The sequence below is a fragment of the Macrotis lagotis genome, chromosome 1, assembly GCF_037893015.1.
Source record: "Macrotis lagotis isolate mMagLag1 chromosome 1, bilby.v1.9.chrom.fasta, whole genome shotgun sequence".
In the NCBI taxonomy this organism is placed as follows: Eukaryota; Metazoa; Chordata; class Mammalia; order Peramelemorphia; family Peramelidae; genus Macrotis; species Macrotis lagotis.
Window position 1 is genome coordinate 840,509,729 of NC_133658.1, and position 17,992 is coordinate 840,527,720.

At 35.5% G+C, this 17,992-nt stretch overlaps 2 protein-coding genes across 2 annotated transcripts; one reads left to right on the forward strand and one right to left on the reverse strand.

Moving 5' to 3' along the window:
* The first annotated feature begins 4,393 nt into the window (after positions 1-4,393).
* On the forward strand, positions 4,394-5,344 carry LOC141489627 (olfactory receptor 52A1-like). The gene has a single exon (XM_074190158.1). It carries the CDS (start codon positions 4,394-4,396, stop codon positions 5,342-5,344), a length of 951 nt encoding a protein of 316 aa, XP_074046259.1.
* An 8,507-nt stretch (positions 5,345-13,851) lies between these two features.
* On the reverse strand, positions 13,852-15,669 carry LOC141507692 (olfactory receptor 52A1-like). The gene is made up of 2 exons (XM_074215603.1): positions 14,761-15,669; positions 13,852-13,944 (listed from the first exon to the last, which is right to left on the reverse strand). The coding sequence occupies exons 1-2, from the start codon at positions 15,667-15,669 to the stop codon at positions 13,852-13,854; spliced, it is 1,002 nt and encodes a 333-aa protein (XP_074071704.1).
* Positions 15,670-17,992: the final 2,323 nt, after the last annotated feature.

The window sequence follows — 17,992 nt, forward strand, 5'->3', positions numbered from 1 at the left end:
TTTCAACAGCTCCAAGTCATTCAGACTTTCTCTACTCACAGTGTCAAGATATGTTAATGACTGTTTAAAAGGGAGGGATGATGTCCTCAAACCCAAAGGAGATGTTCAGAACCAAAAAGATGTTGTTACCCTAATAACTGGAGATTTTACATCACAAATGGATTAGAGAGGCTAGAAGAAATGAAAGAAGTGTGACTCAGGTGATTTGCTGACACCAGTGGGAAGAAGTAATTAGGAACTGACCATCTCACTTGTCAGGGAGTCAAACAGAAAAGTAAAGAGAGAGCTTTTATTTTCATAACCCCCACATCTATTTACATCTAAAAGAATTTTATTTCTAGGCATCATAGTAGAATGGACAGAGAGTTAACCTCCAAGTTAGGAAGACTTGGGTCCAGCTTCTTTTGTGTTGTGTGATCTTGGGAAATTGCTTTATTTCTCAGTGATCAGAGAAACTTTCATTGGTAGAGAATTTCTTCATTCAGCAATTACCTATATAAATGAAGTCACAAGTTTAATTCTTATCCTATTTGTACAATCTTCCCTAAGGCTTTAGACTTTGATCATCTACATTAATTATATATGTGTCAACTCATTCTTCTTCATAATTAATCCCAGTTCATTAGCCTTTTGTCTTTGGTTTAAGTAATTTTTCCTTTAAAAAATTCTGAAATTCATTAATACTTAATCCCTATGCAACTGTAAACTGATCCATGGTCTTCTTGGTCCTTAAATCTGGTGAACTTCTTGTTCTTTCCAATTCTGGTAAGAGGATTGGTTAGATTTAGATTCAGATGATCTGGTTCAAATTTCTGCTCTAGTGCTTATTTCCCACGTGTCTGTTGCTTAACTTCTCTTAGAAAAATTTCTCTACAAAGGAAAAAGGCTTTGCCAAATGAACTGTGAGGCATCTTTCCCTATAAAACTATGGTCCTAGCTTCCTATGACATTCAATTCTAATTCTGTCACTATCATTATAACAAGATTCTGCATTAAATTATCCTTTTCTCCTTTTATTTATTTACCCTGCTGAACCAGACTTCAGATCTCAAGAGTACTCAGGATTCCAAAGGAATTAAGTTGGAGACATTCTATGCAACTCGAAGTTTCTAAAATTGCTCAATCCATTCAATTTTCGTAAAACAAACAAACAAAAATGACAGAGCCTGATTAACACATTTTCCATACTGAAGACCTGATTCACTTTCATTATCAGTGAGCAAATGGCAACCCTCATCCTGGAGAACCACTTTGTAATTTGGGATTTCACCAGAAACAATGTGGACTGTGTGTCTTTGTTTCAAATTCCCTTTCAGAAAATGACAATCTAATTGCTTGTCACTTTTGGTGAATCACCTATTCTTTTGTTTATATTTAGGTGCTAATGATTTCTTTCTCTTCTCCTGGATAATATCTAAGTTAGAAACTCTCACCAAAGATAAACTTGTATTGTGACTTTATCTGGTAAAGGAATCATGTAACACAATTTCATCTCAGAATGTCTAATACTTTCAATAGGCCATAATCATATACATTAATTTTCATTCTTTAAAATGATCAAATGGCTAAATTCTTTCCTGCTTTTTTAAACTTTCCTTAAGAAATCATCTATCTTTTCTTATTTCTCTGTTCCTAAACTCAGAAGAGGAGAAGTTCAGGTGGGATGGGATGAGTTTTAAAGTTATCTCTGTATACTTCTGTTTGCTGACCTCTTTGTCTTGGGAATGGAGCTAATTTGTTGCCTACTGTACTCTGGGGGGTAATTACTCTGATATTGCTTAAGAATTCCTTTCATGGAGATATTTGTAAATCCCCCATCTAGCTAGTTCAGTTGAAACAGTAAATTTTTTAAAGTAATTTTTAATAAGAAACTAAGGAAAATTTCACAGCACAAAAAATTAGTCACAGATTTCTTTCCCCAAATGTAACTCAACATATCTAAGATAGGACTGATTGACTTGAGTCTTTAGATGCCCAGCTCCCATTACTATTTCTTCATTTGAATCCCACCTGAGAATTCTTAGATGGTGAAACCTCTTCCTTAATTTCAAGGAATTATCCTCTGGAATTCCACTGAAGTGCTATCCTCTTGACCCCTTATCAGAGTCTCAGGGATCACAACCACTGAAATTTCTGTGCTGTTCCTTGCCCTTTTCTCTTTGGAAGAATTTTGCTAAAGCTTCTATTTAGAAACCCATTGACTCTTAAAATGACTTTGACTGTAGGAGGAAGTTCACCAGATTCACCTAGGCCAGATTTAGTGCTGTGTCTCTAGTTGTCCCTCAAATCATTTCAACATAACAAATATCTAACAGTGATAGATGGATATCAAAACCCTAACATAATCTTAAACTGAATTGAGAATCAAAGTTTTCAGGACAAGATCACATGTGGGGGATTGTGTTCAGTTTTAGGCAGATTTTTTTTCAATAGAGTCATTACATTTAATAAAAATAATACAGCTAATATTTACATAATGTTTATCATATGCAAGCACCATCCATCCCAAGCAATTTACAATTATGATGTTGTTTGATACTCACAACAACCCAGGGAGGTGGCTGCTATTATCAATACTTTTATAGATTAGGAAACTACAGTAAACAGAAGGAAAGGAACTTGCTTAGGGTCACACAGCCAATAAATTTTAGAGCCCTTTGCTGTAAATTCATTTTCAAAGATTACTGGTAGTACCTTCACCTTCTCATATAACCTTTTGGCTCTTTTAAAATCACCCAAATCGATTCTTTTGTTGTTTTTTTTGTTGTTGTTTTTTTTTTTACCAACCCCTCTATAAGAGGATATATTAAGTGCAGAGGTAACAAAGTTTTGAAAGATCTTTGACAAATTAGAGACTATCCAGAGAAAGACAGCATGGTGGTGAAGGGCCAGTATAATATATGAGAATATCTTGAGGGGACCGACCAAGGAGCTTCTCCTTGAAGAAGCTCTAACTCAGGAAATATATGTATATGTGTGTGTGTGTGTGTGTGTGTGTGTGTGTGTGTGTGTGTGTGTGTGTTGTTACCAAGTTATCTGAAGGATTGTTGTACAGAATTATATCATACTTTCTCTTCAAATAAATAATCTGCAAAGATCAATGAGTTCCTGCAAAGAAATAAATTCTTGTTTGATTTAAAGGGCAAATTCCTAAATGGTGATGCTATTTGAAGAGAGAATGAGCTAAATCAGGAGGAATCCCTTATTGGATTACTCCCTCTAAAGGTATGGTATGAATGACATTATTATTCACTGATGAATTTTACCAGATGAATTCTGAGAATCTTTTTAACTCTGATATTCTTTGATTCTGTGTTCTTACAGGTAGACTCTGTCATTTGAATTATCTCACTTGAATTGTATCAAACTGTTTGAATGGACTGTCAAAAATACATTTGTTCTCTTTCAAAGTTCTCCATTTCTGATCCCTATTGTTGGGATTATATTTGTTCTGTTTAACAGCATGGAAGAATGGATAGAATAGTAAACCTAGAGTCCAGAAATCAATTCCAGTTCCATGTTGGACAACTACAAGATTGATTTATAACCCATATGGTGAATACTATCTGAATTCCAGTTTTGACTTGTATAAAATGTGGGGAATAATAGTAATTAGTCACAAGGTTATTATGAAGGCTATAGATAATAATATATTCATATATGTTTATATATGGTCTTGATAATGTTATATAAATGTGAGTTATTATTTGTACTGGAGGACAGGAGCAATGGATGACAATGAAGAGAAGAATAATGAAGAATAAGATAAATGATAATTTCTTTAAAAATGGAGTTATATAAGGATGGAGTGGTTTTCTTCTAAACTCAGTGAAATTGTGAACAATTGGGATCTTCAGATGAGAGAGATGGATGATGACTTATTGATGATGTCATAGATGAGATTTTTATTTGGGTGTGGAAAAGAATATGATAGCATGTGAGTTCTCTTTCATCTCAAAATTTCAATGATTTTAAAACATTAGAAAATTCCACTTTAGGGTGTTATTCCTCATTTTGAAAATAATATGAATCAGAGAACCATTTTCCTTAAAATCTTTGTATCTGTTTCTATATCAATCCCTTTTTCTTTCTGGTTAAAAATAACTTTTCAAATTTGAGTTTAGCTGAGAAATGGAGTATTTATAGGGTTCTTTGCTATTTTTACTCTTCAGTCACTGCTGCCACTAATGACTGAGGCATGGGGGTGATAGTAGATAGGTCAAACCAGATTCTAATTTCCAGTCCCCAAGACACTCTCTGAGAATGAGTCAATAATTAAAAAAAATTATTTTGTCCATCTTCCAACCCAGATGTCAAATCAGAGGTCACTGGAATATTTTCCTCTCTAAGTAGACTTCAGAGGTAATACCAAGAGTACATGTTGCCAGTAATCATGGGACATTCTAATAATTCATTTCTGGATCCAACAACAGTAACCCTGATTGGAATACCTGGACTTGAGCATTTGCATTTCTGGATTGGATTCCCTTTTTGTTTCCTTTGCATAGTAGCCCTTCTGGGGAATGTCCTCCTGTTAATTATCATCCCAACAGAACGTAGTCTCCACCAACCCATGTACATCTTCTTGGCTATACTAGCTGCAACTGATCTGGGGCTGTGTGCTGCCATAGTCCCCAAGATGCTGGCCATTTTCTGGTTTAGTGCCTGTACCATGGCCTTTGATGCCTGCCTTGCCCAACTCTTCTTCATTCATGGCCTACAAGGGATGGAGTCAGGCATTTTGTTAGCCATGGCCTTTGATCGCTATGTGGCAATTTGTGATCCCCTCAGGCACACTTCCATCCTAACACCAACTATCCTGAGTAGAATGATATTGGTAGTATCAGTGAGGGCTGTTGTATTGGTAGCCTTATTGCCCATCCTGATCAGACGTTTGCACTTATTCCATACCACTATCATAGCCCACTCTTACTGTGAGCACATGGCTGTGGTCAAGTTGGCAGCTGAGAATATCCAGGTCAATAAGTCTGTTGGATTGTTTGTAGCATTCACCATACTGGGCTTTGACATGATCTTTGTCCTTGTTTCCTATATTCTTATCATCTGGACAGTTTTCCACCTTCCCCAGAAGAATGCTCGCTTGAAGGCACTCAATACCTGCACAGCCCATATCTTTGTCTTCCTTGAATTCTATGTCCTTGCTTTCTTCTCTTTTCTTAGCCACCGTTTTGGTCATTTGCCCCCATTTACCCATATCCTTCTGTCTACTATTTATCTCCTTGTGCCTCCTGCTCTCAACCCCATTGTTTATGGAGTAAAAACCAAAGAAATCCGTGTCAAGGTACTAAGGATATTCCTAAAAAAAGACAATTCCCTTCAGTGAATTAACATATTTAGCCCAAATCGCTAATATTTATTTTTATTCACTTTTTTGTATTATATATACCAGATGCAACTCTTCTTAAGTAATAGCTATCATCTATAGCTTAATGAACCAATGATTAGAGATAAGATAAAATAGATAGAATGGTCAAAATATATTGTAATTGTTATTAATATAATTATTTCAATTATTTTGCATTTTGTGTAGAGTATCCATGAAAAGAAATATTTGTTTTGAAAAGAAAATTATGGGGAAGAGGCATGTATTAAAAACAATATATCAGAATTGGAGGAAAAATAGTAACTTCAATATCGTAGTCCTGGGTTCACTGTGACCACCAGAGAAACTTCTCCAGATTATTGTCACTTGATTATTTATATGACACTAATAAAAAGAAAACAATGTCACATGTAAGAGCATTTTTAATCATAAATGTTGAACTAATTTGCTGTATTCAAATATTGAGAAAAAATTGGAATTTCAAGTCTGAAAAATAGATGACTTGTAGAGAATAATTTTAGTTTTCAAGTTTTCAAAGTACTATTATGTAGAAGGATTAGATTTGTACAATTTGACTTTTGAATATATACTACCTTAGAAGTTTGAAGGAAAAATAATAGGAAGAAGTTATAAGAAGCTATTTTGGTTTGATAGATCATTCAATAACTTAATCATTAGAAATTAAGTTCCTAATTTCTGCTAGACCCTATAGCTCCAAAGTCAAAATTAGAAGAGTCCCTGTCCAAAGTATACTAACATTCAGTAGGTCAAAGCTACATGAACATTACTGAAATACAAAATAATACCTATATGACATAAATATGATCTGATGTTTTTGTGGTGGAAGTACACCAGTAACTGATGACTCAAGAATTTATGTACATTATAGTACCTGAACTGAGTTTTAGAAGGGAGGAAGGTCCTGGAAGTAAATTCTGGAAATGAGAAGAAACTGAAATTCAATAAAGGCATCTATTCCAGTGTTATGAAAATGCATGGTCCTGTGTGAGGAACAGCAAGAAGTCCAATTTGAATTCATGGAAAACTGCCAAACTACTATTGGTCACTCCCCTTGTTCTGATACTCACTTTGGCCTGGATGTTAGAGAACTGATATCATCTGTTACTCATTCTACCTTTTTCAAAATCCCTTTCCCTATTTTGATGGATCACTATTCTCAATTCATGTCAATAAAAATTTATTGAGTTCTTACTTTGTAAAAGGCACTATAATAAATATAAGACAACAAAGCAAAACAAAAAAAAACAAAACTGACCCGCTCCTCAAGTATCTTACAATCTATTGGGAAAAGACAACATGCAAAATGAAACTGAAAAGAAGGGTAGGATTGGGATGCCATATTATACCTGGGGACAGGATGCTCCAGAAAGTCAAAATCAAGCAAAGTTGATGGAGAATTGAGAATCACTCAATAAGTATAAAAAATTCAGAGCTTAATATAAATGAAGGTATGGGGAGTAGTTTATTTCTTTCCCCTCCAGTCCTCCAATAAGAGGACAAAGGCATTTCAATAAGTAGATAAATTGTTGAGTATGAAAAATGGAATTAATGAACATGATGAAGAAATTTCAGGTGATCAGTTTATCATCAGGGAAGACATGATATTTTGTGGAGTTGAAATTCCAGAAATCCCTTGAGAATAAATGTAAGTGGGAATTTGATTCAGGTAACAGTTCAGAATGATTCTGAATGTTTTTGACAGCTGTGGTTTAGGTGTCTGAGAAATTAGATGATTTTCTCATAGTTCTGGTGTGTGTGTGTGTGTGTGTGTGTGTGTGTGTGTGTGTGTGTGCATGCGTGTGAATGTGTGCATGTGAGCAATCATGAGAAAGAGACAGGAATATACATGGAGCGAATGGAGAGAGACAGAGACAAATACAGATAGAGAGAGACAGACAGATAGACATACAGACACACACACACACACACACACACACACACACACACACACACAACCAGAGAAAAAGAGCGAGAGCGAGAGAGAAAAGAGACAGAGAAAGAGGTCTATCCCTTATGGTATGTTACTTCTCTTGGTTGGATCAAATAAAAAGGCTTAAGGAAATAGCATTTTAAAAATGACAAATTCTTCTTGAAGGGACAATCACTTTACTGTCTATTTAAAATTGTGAAGAAATTTTTTTGGGTGGAGGCAACATGGCAGCATGAGATAGTCTTTCCTAGGAGCTCTTTCCAAAATATTTCAAAAACCTTAAAATTATGACTCTATCTAAATTGTTGAGAGACAGAACCAACAGAAAGATCTAGTGAGGCCATACTTTAGCCCAAGGTAACATGGAAGACTATGGGAAGACTCTGTTCTGGGTTTGGAGGGGGCAGAAGTTCAACTAGGATTACTATGAAGGAAGGAGCTCCAGACTCCAGGAACAGCCCGCTGTGCATCTGGATCCCTGGCAAGGCAAGTTTCCTGCAGCAAAAGCTGTTTCCTAACCTGTCAACCCAGGGAACATCAAGCACAACTTGGAAGATCAGCAGGGAAATTTCTGCCAGAGCAAGCAAGAAGCCCAGACCAGAGTGGCCCTCCTCAGTACAGCAGCAGCCCTCAGAGCAGCCAAGATCCCAGCAAACAGAAGCAGGCCCATAAAGCAGCCCAGCAGGGAGCTGCCTCACAGTTGCTTCCACAAGGTTCAGCCCACAGAAGGTAAGGGGGAGGAGGGAGACTGTGGAGGTTGTTGCTCTGTTCCTGGGACATGACTCTGGTGCTTGCTTTGCCCATATTCAGACCCTCGTCACAGTGTGGGGGCCCCCCATTGCCATAGACCAGAGACTCTCTTCACAGTTCCAGGGCAAAGGGGTGTATTTGTGGTCATCCACAGATCAGAGCATAGGCCAAGAGACCAGTCAGAGCCTCTCATAAGAGGAGCTGAAGTCCTAGTGGGAGGTGTCCCAACAATACTCAGAAGTAAAGGAAGCACCCCTAAAACCAGGGCACACAGAAAAAAGAAACCTGGCCATAGACAAATACTTTGGACCCATGGAGGATCAAAACATACTCAGAAGATGAGAAAGTCCAATCTTCTACATCTAAAGCATGCAAGAAAAATAGGAGTTGGGCTCAAACTGTGGCATAACTCAAAAATGATATTGAAAATCAAGTAATAGAGATAGAGGAAAAGAAGAGAAATGAGAAAGAGGCAGGAAAAACATGAAAACCAAGTCAGTAGCCTGGTGAAGGAGATCCAAAAGATGCTGAAGAAAACAAAATGTTAAAAACTAATGTGGGTAAAATAGAAAGAGTAGTTCAAAAAGTTAATGAGGAGAAGAATATCTTAAAAAGAAATTTTCTTTTTGTTTTTTTTGAGGTTTTTGCAAGGCAAATGGGGTTAACTGGCTTGCCTAATGACACACAGGTAGGTAATTATTAAATGTCTGAGACTGCATTTGAAACCAGGTACTCCTGACTCCAGGGCTGGTGCTTTATCCACCGTATCACCTAGCCACCCCAAAAGAAATTTTCTTAAGAAAAATTTGATTATCTGTACTTATGTAAGAGTATAAGCAAACCACAAATATAAAGTGATATATAAACATTTCTATAAAGGATTTGATAAATTTTCCAAAGTTAACATAACATAATATGTAATATTTAGTAGATACCCATGCTAAAGGAAATTCTGAATAGAATGTTGAGAACTATGATGGAAGAGAAAGAAACAGGGGGAGCTTGATGATGTAGCATAAGATTCATATCTGTACCTTTTCATATAGGAGAGAATTGGAAGGCTAGGTTTTGGCAAAAATATACATTATTGCTGTTTTTGTTGAATCATTTCAGTTGGGTCTGCCTTTTTATGATCTCATTGAGTGTTTTCTTGGCAAAGATAGTAGAGTGGCCTTCTATTTCCTTCTCCAGTTCTTCTTTCAAATGAAGAAACTAAGATAAATAAAGTTAAGTGATTTTTTTCCCAGGGTTGCACAGCTAATAACTATCTGAGGACAAATTTCATCATAGAATTTGAGTCTTCCTGGCTCCAGATCCAAGATTCTATCCACTGTCCCACATAACTCTACATATAGTATGGATAGATGGTATACTTATACAAAATAAATATACACAGAAGTAGATGAGATAGATAATATCTCAGCAAGAATTGTGTATTTAATATTTGCATATATATATTTAGCCTCATGATTAGGACAAAGTGATTTTTTAATAATGAGAATGTATATACATAAACACATATACACATATACACATTTTTTCCAGATTCTAACCTTTTCTTTCCTTTTTGCTAGCATTAAGGGCAGTGTTCTTTTATAATATCTATACGTGATTTTAGTAACAATCACAAGGAAAGGAGGACCACAGAAAGAGGGACTGGTTTTAATTCTAGGGTAGAAAAGAGGATTGATAGTCACTAAATCATAGCACAGAAAAGCATGAACCGCAGCCCTCTTAATTTACACAAATATGAAATAAAAGATACATATCACTCTGCACCCAGAACTAGCTCTGTACTAAACAATATGAAAAACCTGTAGCTTTTGACAGTTCCTTCCCCTCTCAAGGACCATAACTCAACTTTAACATAGAGTTATAAATCAAGAAATAGGATAGTAAATGAGCAAATGTAAGCAAAGAAGTTGACTATAAAAAATTAATAAAGTGACCAGGAAGATTAAGACATTGGGCAGCTAGATGGTACAGTGGATTGAGCACTGACCCTGGAGTGAGGAAGACCTGAGTTCAAATCTGACCTCAGACACTTAATAATTCCCTGTGTGGCCTTGGACAAGTCACCTAACCCCACTCCCTAAAATTTAAAAAAAGGAAATCACAAATTTGATGAAAGATAACAATATCTAAGCAACTACATTTAAAAAGTAGTAAAGCTCAAAATGTCATTTTTTTTTTAAATTGAATAGGAGAGGCAAAGGAAAATGGAGAAAAGAAATGGAATGTGATGCCAAAGGGAAAGAAAGAGAAACATACTGAAGAAAATAAAACTGAAAATAAGACTTAATTCAAAAAACAGAATTAGTCAAATGTAAAAGTAAGTACAAAACTCACTGATGAAAATAATCCTTTAAAAATTAGAAATGGAATTAAAAAAACAGAGGTAGCAATTCTGATCTTACACAAAGCAAAAGCAAAAATAGATCTAATTAAAAGATTTTAGAAAAGAAACTAACACCTTGGAAAACTTACCATAGACAGTGTAATAATACAAATAATAAACTTGAACCAATTGGAATAGAATCCAAATTTTTAGAGTGAGTTACAACAAGCTGACAGCAAAAGTATACTAGTAGAGGATCTCAATCTCTTCTCAGAATTAGATAAATCTAACTATAGAACAAACAAGAAGAAAGTTAAAGAGGTGAAGAGAATTTTGGAAAAGTTAGATACAATAAACCTCTGGAGAAAACTGAATGAGGATAGAAAAGAATATACCTTTTGTCAATGATACATGGTACATACAGAAAAACTGACCTTGTAAGAGGGCACAAAAACAACACAAATGTAAAAAGGCAGATATATTAAATATACTCATTTCAGATAATGATGCAATAAAAGGACATGGAAAAATAGATTAAAAATTAATTAGAGGGGCAGATATAGAGAGAGGCATAAAGGATAGAGTACTGTCCCTGGAGTCAGGAGGGCCTGAGTTCAAATCTTCCCTTACGTACTTAACACTTAGCTGTATGACCTGGGACAAGTCACTTAATGCCATTGCCTTGCAAAAAAAATGCTTAATTAGAAGTTATTTTACCTAATCCTAAAGAATGAGTGGGTCAAAAAATTAAATCAGAGAATCTATCAGTAATTTCATCCAACACAATTACAATATTGAAACAGCATTCTAAAACTTGGAGTATGCAGTCAAACTAGTTCTTAGGGAATCTTTTATATCTCTAAAAGTTTACATAAACAAAGTGGAGAAAGAAGAGGTCAATGAACTGGGGTTGCAACTAAAAGGACAGCCTGGAATTAGTAAGTTCAGTTTTGGATATGTCATTTTGAGATGTCTGCAGGATATCTTCTTCAAGTTGACTGTTAGGCAGTTGGAAATGATAGTTTGGAAGTTAGAAGAGAAGCTAGGATTGGTTAAGCAGAAAACCAAGTGTGGAGGAAGAAAAGAAAAAGCTCCAAGAGAGAGCCATGTGGGTATAATGAGAATGCTGTAAAGTAATCTTCAGGAAGAGCACTAAGGAGGATGGGTCATAAAGATAGGAGGAAAACCAGGGGAAGGAATTATTCCAAAACAGAGAGAAGAGACTATCAAGGGGAATAGAATAAATGGCAGTGCCAAAAGCAGTTGAATAATAATATTGTTATAATTGTAGAGAGTCATTAGAGAGCGTGAGGAAAGGAAGTATTGTAGACAGCCTTTAAGGGGAAACAAATGGGATGATAACTACCAGGGATGAATAAATCAACTGAATTTTTAATTTATTTTTGAGGATGGGGAAGACATGAGCATGTTTGTAGATAGTAGAAAAACAGTAAACAGAGATTGAAGATAATTGAGAGGGGGGTCATTAAAGGGGGAATCTACTAAAGAAGGTAAGTTGGAATGAAAACATTTGTTCATATGGAAGGTTTAACTTTTTCAAGGAGTAAGGTCACTCCTCCAGACTGGGGTGAGTTAGTCAGTCAAAAAATATTTACTAAGCACTTAGGGGTACCTAGGTAGTACAGTAGATAGAGCACTAGTCATAGAGTCAGGAGGACTGAATTCAAATCTGTCCTCAGACATTTGACAAGTGCTAACGATGAGAGCTTTGGCAAGTCACTTTATCCTGATTGAACACCCAGGGTAATCGCTAATATCTTGATTCATATCTGTCCACTGGATCCAGTTGGTTCTTGAAGAGAAAGTGAAGTTGGGGACATAGCACAGCATTAAATCCAATTCATATGCATGCCATAGCATCATCTTCCTGATGTCATGTTCTTCTTTGAGAACCAAGGACATTGTTTGTCTAGTCATGGCACTTAGTGCTGGGAATACTAAAAAAATAATAAAAGGCAATACTTGCCCTCAAGGAACTCACAATCTATTGAAAATGAACAAGGAAATGATGAAAGAATGGTGTCTCGCTGAGGGAAGAAGGGGAAAAGAGGGAGCTTTAGGTGAATGCCCTCATTTTTTTCAGTGACATATTAGGTACGATTCACATCTGAGAGTGAGTTGGGGAGGAAATGAGAGGTTTGAGACAGAATGAAAGATTTTAGAAAACCACTGTAGTTAGCTGGTATCATCAGTGAATTTTCCTTTTGAACACAGCTTCTGAGGATTGTTGTGATGGAATGGACAGGAGAACCATGGAATGTAGACAAGAAATAAACACTTGATAGTATGATGCCCTACTTACTTCCTCTCTGAAGAAGTTGGAGACCAGGCAGGAGATACAGAGCATCAGATATTGTGCCACAAAATGACAAAACATACTTATAGCAGATATTTTTGCAGAAAAAAAATGGAAAGACAGTGGGTACCCGTCAATTATGGAATGCCTGAACAAATTATGATATATTAAGGTGTATTAGAATAACACTTCACTTGATCTGATTTTTTTTTCAAAAGAGAGTTATTTATTTTATTCTGGATAAAATAAATAAAACAAATATTTTCACAACATGGTAAAATAAATAAACATGATAAAATAGGAAAAAAATCCCTGTACACCAAACAGAAAATCTATTATATGCAATTGATTATTTTTTCAATATATAATAGAGTTATCATATATCTTTCTTTTATTTTTTGTTTCTTCCCCTCCACACCCTGTCCTAGATTGGCTACCATTAGATACAAATATGTATATGTTTAGTGTGTGTGTGTGTGTGTATGTATGTATGTATGTATGTGGATGGGTGGGTGTGTCACTGATTTCTCAATTGTCCTGTTTTCCTACCATAATTGAAGCAGTTCACTCATCTTTTGGTTTATGTTTACCTCACAATTAATGGCAATATTGGTGAAGACATATAAGACATTATCTTTCCTGAGTTTCCAGTTCCACATGGAATTCTCTTTATAAAGTTTCTTAATGACAGACAATTATTACAAGATTACACACACACACACACACACACACACACACACACACACACACACACACATATATATATATATATATATATATATATATATATATATATGTATGTATAGCTCCTCACTGCTGTCTTTTCTATATTCTTCACAATTTAGATTATAGATCTCATACATTAAACTAAAAAACTTCATGACTCCATAGGGAGAAATTCATCATAGAATGACTATTACAGCTGTAAATACAAACTGAAAGGTAAAATTGCCCCTTTCCCACATTCTATTTGACTTTTAAAGAAACTATCACATTATCTGATCTCTGTGGAAAAGTCTAGTGAAATCGTTCTTCTGCATCTATGCAAAACATTGCCTTCACCAATAAACAAACTATTCAATTTATGAATCACCTCACTTATACAGTATACAATGTTCCTTTCTATCTTCTGATCTTCTGATCTCCAGGTTTCAGAGATAATTTTCTATCTTTAAAACCTTATGAACAAGAGAATGTTTAAAGAAATAATAGTAATGTATCATTGGAAAGAGTAATCTTATCAGCTACAATTAACCTTTTTGTTAGGAATCTAAACAAAATAAAAGATTTAAAGTAGCTATACCAGTCTTGAAAGTTTGTTACATGAGATCATAAATCTAGAGCTAAAGGAATCTCCAAGACAGTATCTTCTAATCTCCCCATTATATAGATAAGGAAATTGAGGTCCTCAAATTTTAAATGACTATACTGAAGTCATACAGGTAGTGAGCAACAAAGTTGAAATTTGGTAGACAAATCAATGAAAATGAACTCTTGATATGCATGCTTTTGTGTTGTAGAACTCCCTTGTCAATTTATTCTTGTAGCCATAAATCTTACACAATCCTAGAATGCGTGTTAGAAAAAACCCAGAAATCATTTAGGCTAACCTCTGACCAGATACAGGAGTTTGTTCTAAAATATCCCTTACAGTTTATCTTTCACTACTTGGTTCCTTAAAGTCAATGAACCTGGATAAAAAGATGATCAATGCCTTAACTTTTAACTTTTCAATGACCTTGACTCTAGCTTCTGTAATAACTTCCAAAAGAGACACAGAGAGAAGTTTTCCTGTATTCCAGAATTCTAATCAATGTTTTCATTGCTTCCTGTAGCACATCAGTCCTTTCACTCAAAACCCACTACTATTTTTGTCATGGGGCAGCCAAGTCTCCCAGGGAAACTGAAAAATTTTATGAAAAGCATATACATTGTACAAATGCCAGGGAATCTCAATTATGGGACTATTCCCAGGAGGGAAATTTGTCCTCCCCATGGCTGTAGAAGAGAATGTTAATTCATTCGATGGAGCAATAATTTGGGACAAATATTCTTACTACCCGGATCCTAATTTCCTTAGTTTTTATACCATAGACAATGGGATTAAGTGCTGGAGGCACAAGGAGATATATGGTAGACAAAAGAATGTGCACGTATTGTGCTACATGACCAAACCGATGACTAAAGAAAGAAAAGAATGCAAGAACATAAAATTCAAGGAAAACAAAAATGTGGGCTGTACAAGTATTGAATGCTTTGATTCTTGCCTCTTTCTGAGGAAGGCGGAAGATAGCTTGGAGAATCAGGGTGTAAGAAACAAGGACAAATACCATATCAAAACCCAAGATAGAAAAAGCCACAAATAGTCCAAAGGCCTTATTAATCCGGGTATCCACAGCAGCCAGTTTGACTACGGCCATGTGCTCACAGTATGAATGAGCTACAATTGTGGAATGAAAGAAGTGCAAACGTTTGAGTAGGACAGGTACCACACTCACCAAAATTACAGTCCTGGCTGCCACCATCCCAACCAGTTGACCCAGAACGGATGGTGTGAGAATAGCAGAGTGACGGAGAGGATTACAGATGGCCACAAAGCGGTCAAAAGCCATGGCTAACAAGATACCTGATTCCATGCCCTGTAGGGCATGGATAAAGAAAAGTTGGGTAAGACAAGCATCAAAAGTCATGGTACAAGCATTGAACCAGAATATGGCAAGCATTTTGGGGGCTATGGAAGCACAGAGACCCAAGTCATTGGCAGCTAGCACACCCAAGAAGACATACATAGGCTGGTGAAGGCTGCGTTCTGAGGGAATAATTATTAACAAGAGGACATTCCCAAGAAGGGCCACCATGCATAAAGCACAAAATGGGAACCCAATCCAGAACTGCACATGCTCTAAACCAGGAATTCCAATCAAGGATACCATTGGAGGGTCCAGATATGAGATGTTGGGCATCTTCATGTTGATTTCTTTCCTCACCAAAATTTACTATGTTTGTCCAAATTGATGAGATTGTTGGTGTTATGAGTGAATTTGGAATGACTAATCTTAGTGATCTCACCATCCAACAGGAAGGTGGTGGTCTAACACAGAGAATTCTGGCTGTGACCAGAAGGTCAAGGTCGACAATAGAATGAGAGGCAACAAGAGGACAATAAGATAGGACTCCCCAGAGACTCTCCACTGCATCATTTCCTAAAGGAAAGAAAGAGAGGAATTAGTAAAGGCAAGTTCAATATGCCAATATATACATGTTGAGGAGTTGAGAATTGGAGCTATTATATAAATAGACATGATGACTCTAGGAAGTCTAATTCTTATTCTTAGTTTTAGTTCTTCATATTGGAATTTCTGTTGATTCCTGAAGGATGTCCTTTACCACTTATGAACCTTCTTTTTGGATCACTTAGTGGCTTAAAGACTGGATACTTTTTATTTCCATTCCAAGCAATTGAATACACCACCCCAGTCATAAAGGATTGATTATTATGGGGGATAGGTAATTATTTTTCTTGAAGGAATTATAAATCATATTTCTTATCCATATAGGGGATAATTTTTGCGTATAATTACAAATCTCATTCATCAGCAGCAACATCCTCAGCTATGTGTGTGTGTGTGTGTATTTGTGTGTGTGTATATGTATATATGTAGTATTTCTCTTGTTAATTTGTACTGAAGGGATTTTGAAAGTTCCTCCCTCCTTTGTAGGACTCTGAAGGAATATGTCAACAAAGGTAATTTGAAAATAATTTGAAAATAAAAAGTCAAAAATATATGGACAATGATTTGTAAAACAATCTGTATATCACACCTGCTTTGTAAAAAAGAATTGATTAGAACTTCAAGAAAAGCCCAATTTACATGGAGAAAAGGAAAAAAAAAGTATTCCTGATTCCTGTTCTTTAAAGGGAATTACAAAATACCTCTGTATTTTTCCTTGCCTTCTCTTAGACTCTATCAAAGTTTAGTTTAGTTTTAAGGTTTAATTTTTTCCAAAGCTTCATGCAGGAGTAATTTCATACATGAGGTCTTTTCTGGTATCTTCTTCTCACCAAACTGTCATAATTTTTTTTTATATTTTTATATTGCTTAGCATTGACTTTCAAATGCATTGATTTCATATGACTTTGTAAATATTACTCTGGATTCTTTCAGGAATTAGTTAAAATTTTAAATATTGTCTATTAGTGACTCCACATAGCTGATAATGACATAAATTTCCAGGGCTACTTTGTAATTGCAAGTCTTGGAGCTAAGTTTCATAATGAAGACTTAATTTATATCTGTTGTTCAATATTTTGGGAAAATTATCTAGATAGAAAGGATAAGAATAGAGGAACATCTGAGTTTGAGGGACTTGAGTCATAGAGCTTCCAGGAAAGGTGAAGGAATTATAGGTGGATTTTTGCAGCGTGCATTGAAACCTAATGGAGTAATCTTTTGAGTCAGAAAAAAAATGACTCAGTGGCACAGTGGATAGTGAAATAGAACTGAAATCAGGAGGACCTTAGTTAAAAATTTGACCTTAAACTTTTCCTAATTTTTTTACCCATAGAAAGTCACTTAACAGCTTTTTGCCTCAGTTTCCCCAAATGTAAAATACATATGAATAATTCCCTAGATAGTGGCTACAAAGGTCAAATGAAATATTGTATAATTCATCCTTTGGTTTCTGAAACATAGTAGACATATAATAAGATTTTGTTCCCTTTGCTACAATTCACGAGTAAGATCACAGGGAAGAAGAGAAACTGAGATTAAGTACTCAGTAAAATATGGATGTCAAGTTCATCTTGGCCACATTGGAATCACTACAAAATAATAAATCTGTGATTTGGAGACACACACACATGTGCATGTATATTAACACATGAATGTATATAATTTTATATGTATATACACACACATGCATAAATATATACATACAAAATTACTACTGGAAAATTCCAACTATGTCCTATCTGAACTAGTGTAACAGGAAGTGTATCAAGAAATCTGAAAGATCAGAAGGTCCTAGTGATGATACAGATGTTTCATGGTGGAAGCAATGATTACTTAGTTTCCAGGACGAATAAGTCTAAATTTTCAGAGTAAAAGAGAGTGCAAGGAATCTACAAATGCTTATCCTTTCTCCTGCAGAGTCTTCCTTTATAAACTAAGATCATTGATGAAAGCAAATCAGGACAAATGACAAAGAGATATGTGTTAGTGAAAAAGAATTCTTTAAAATAAACAAGATGATTTGAGGCATGTTATATTCAAAGCCATTACGATGATTACA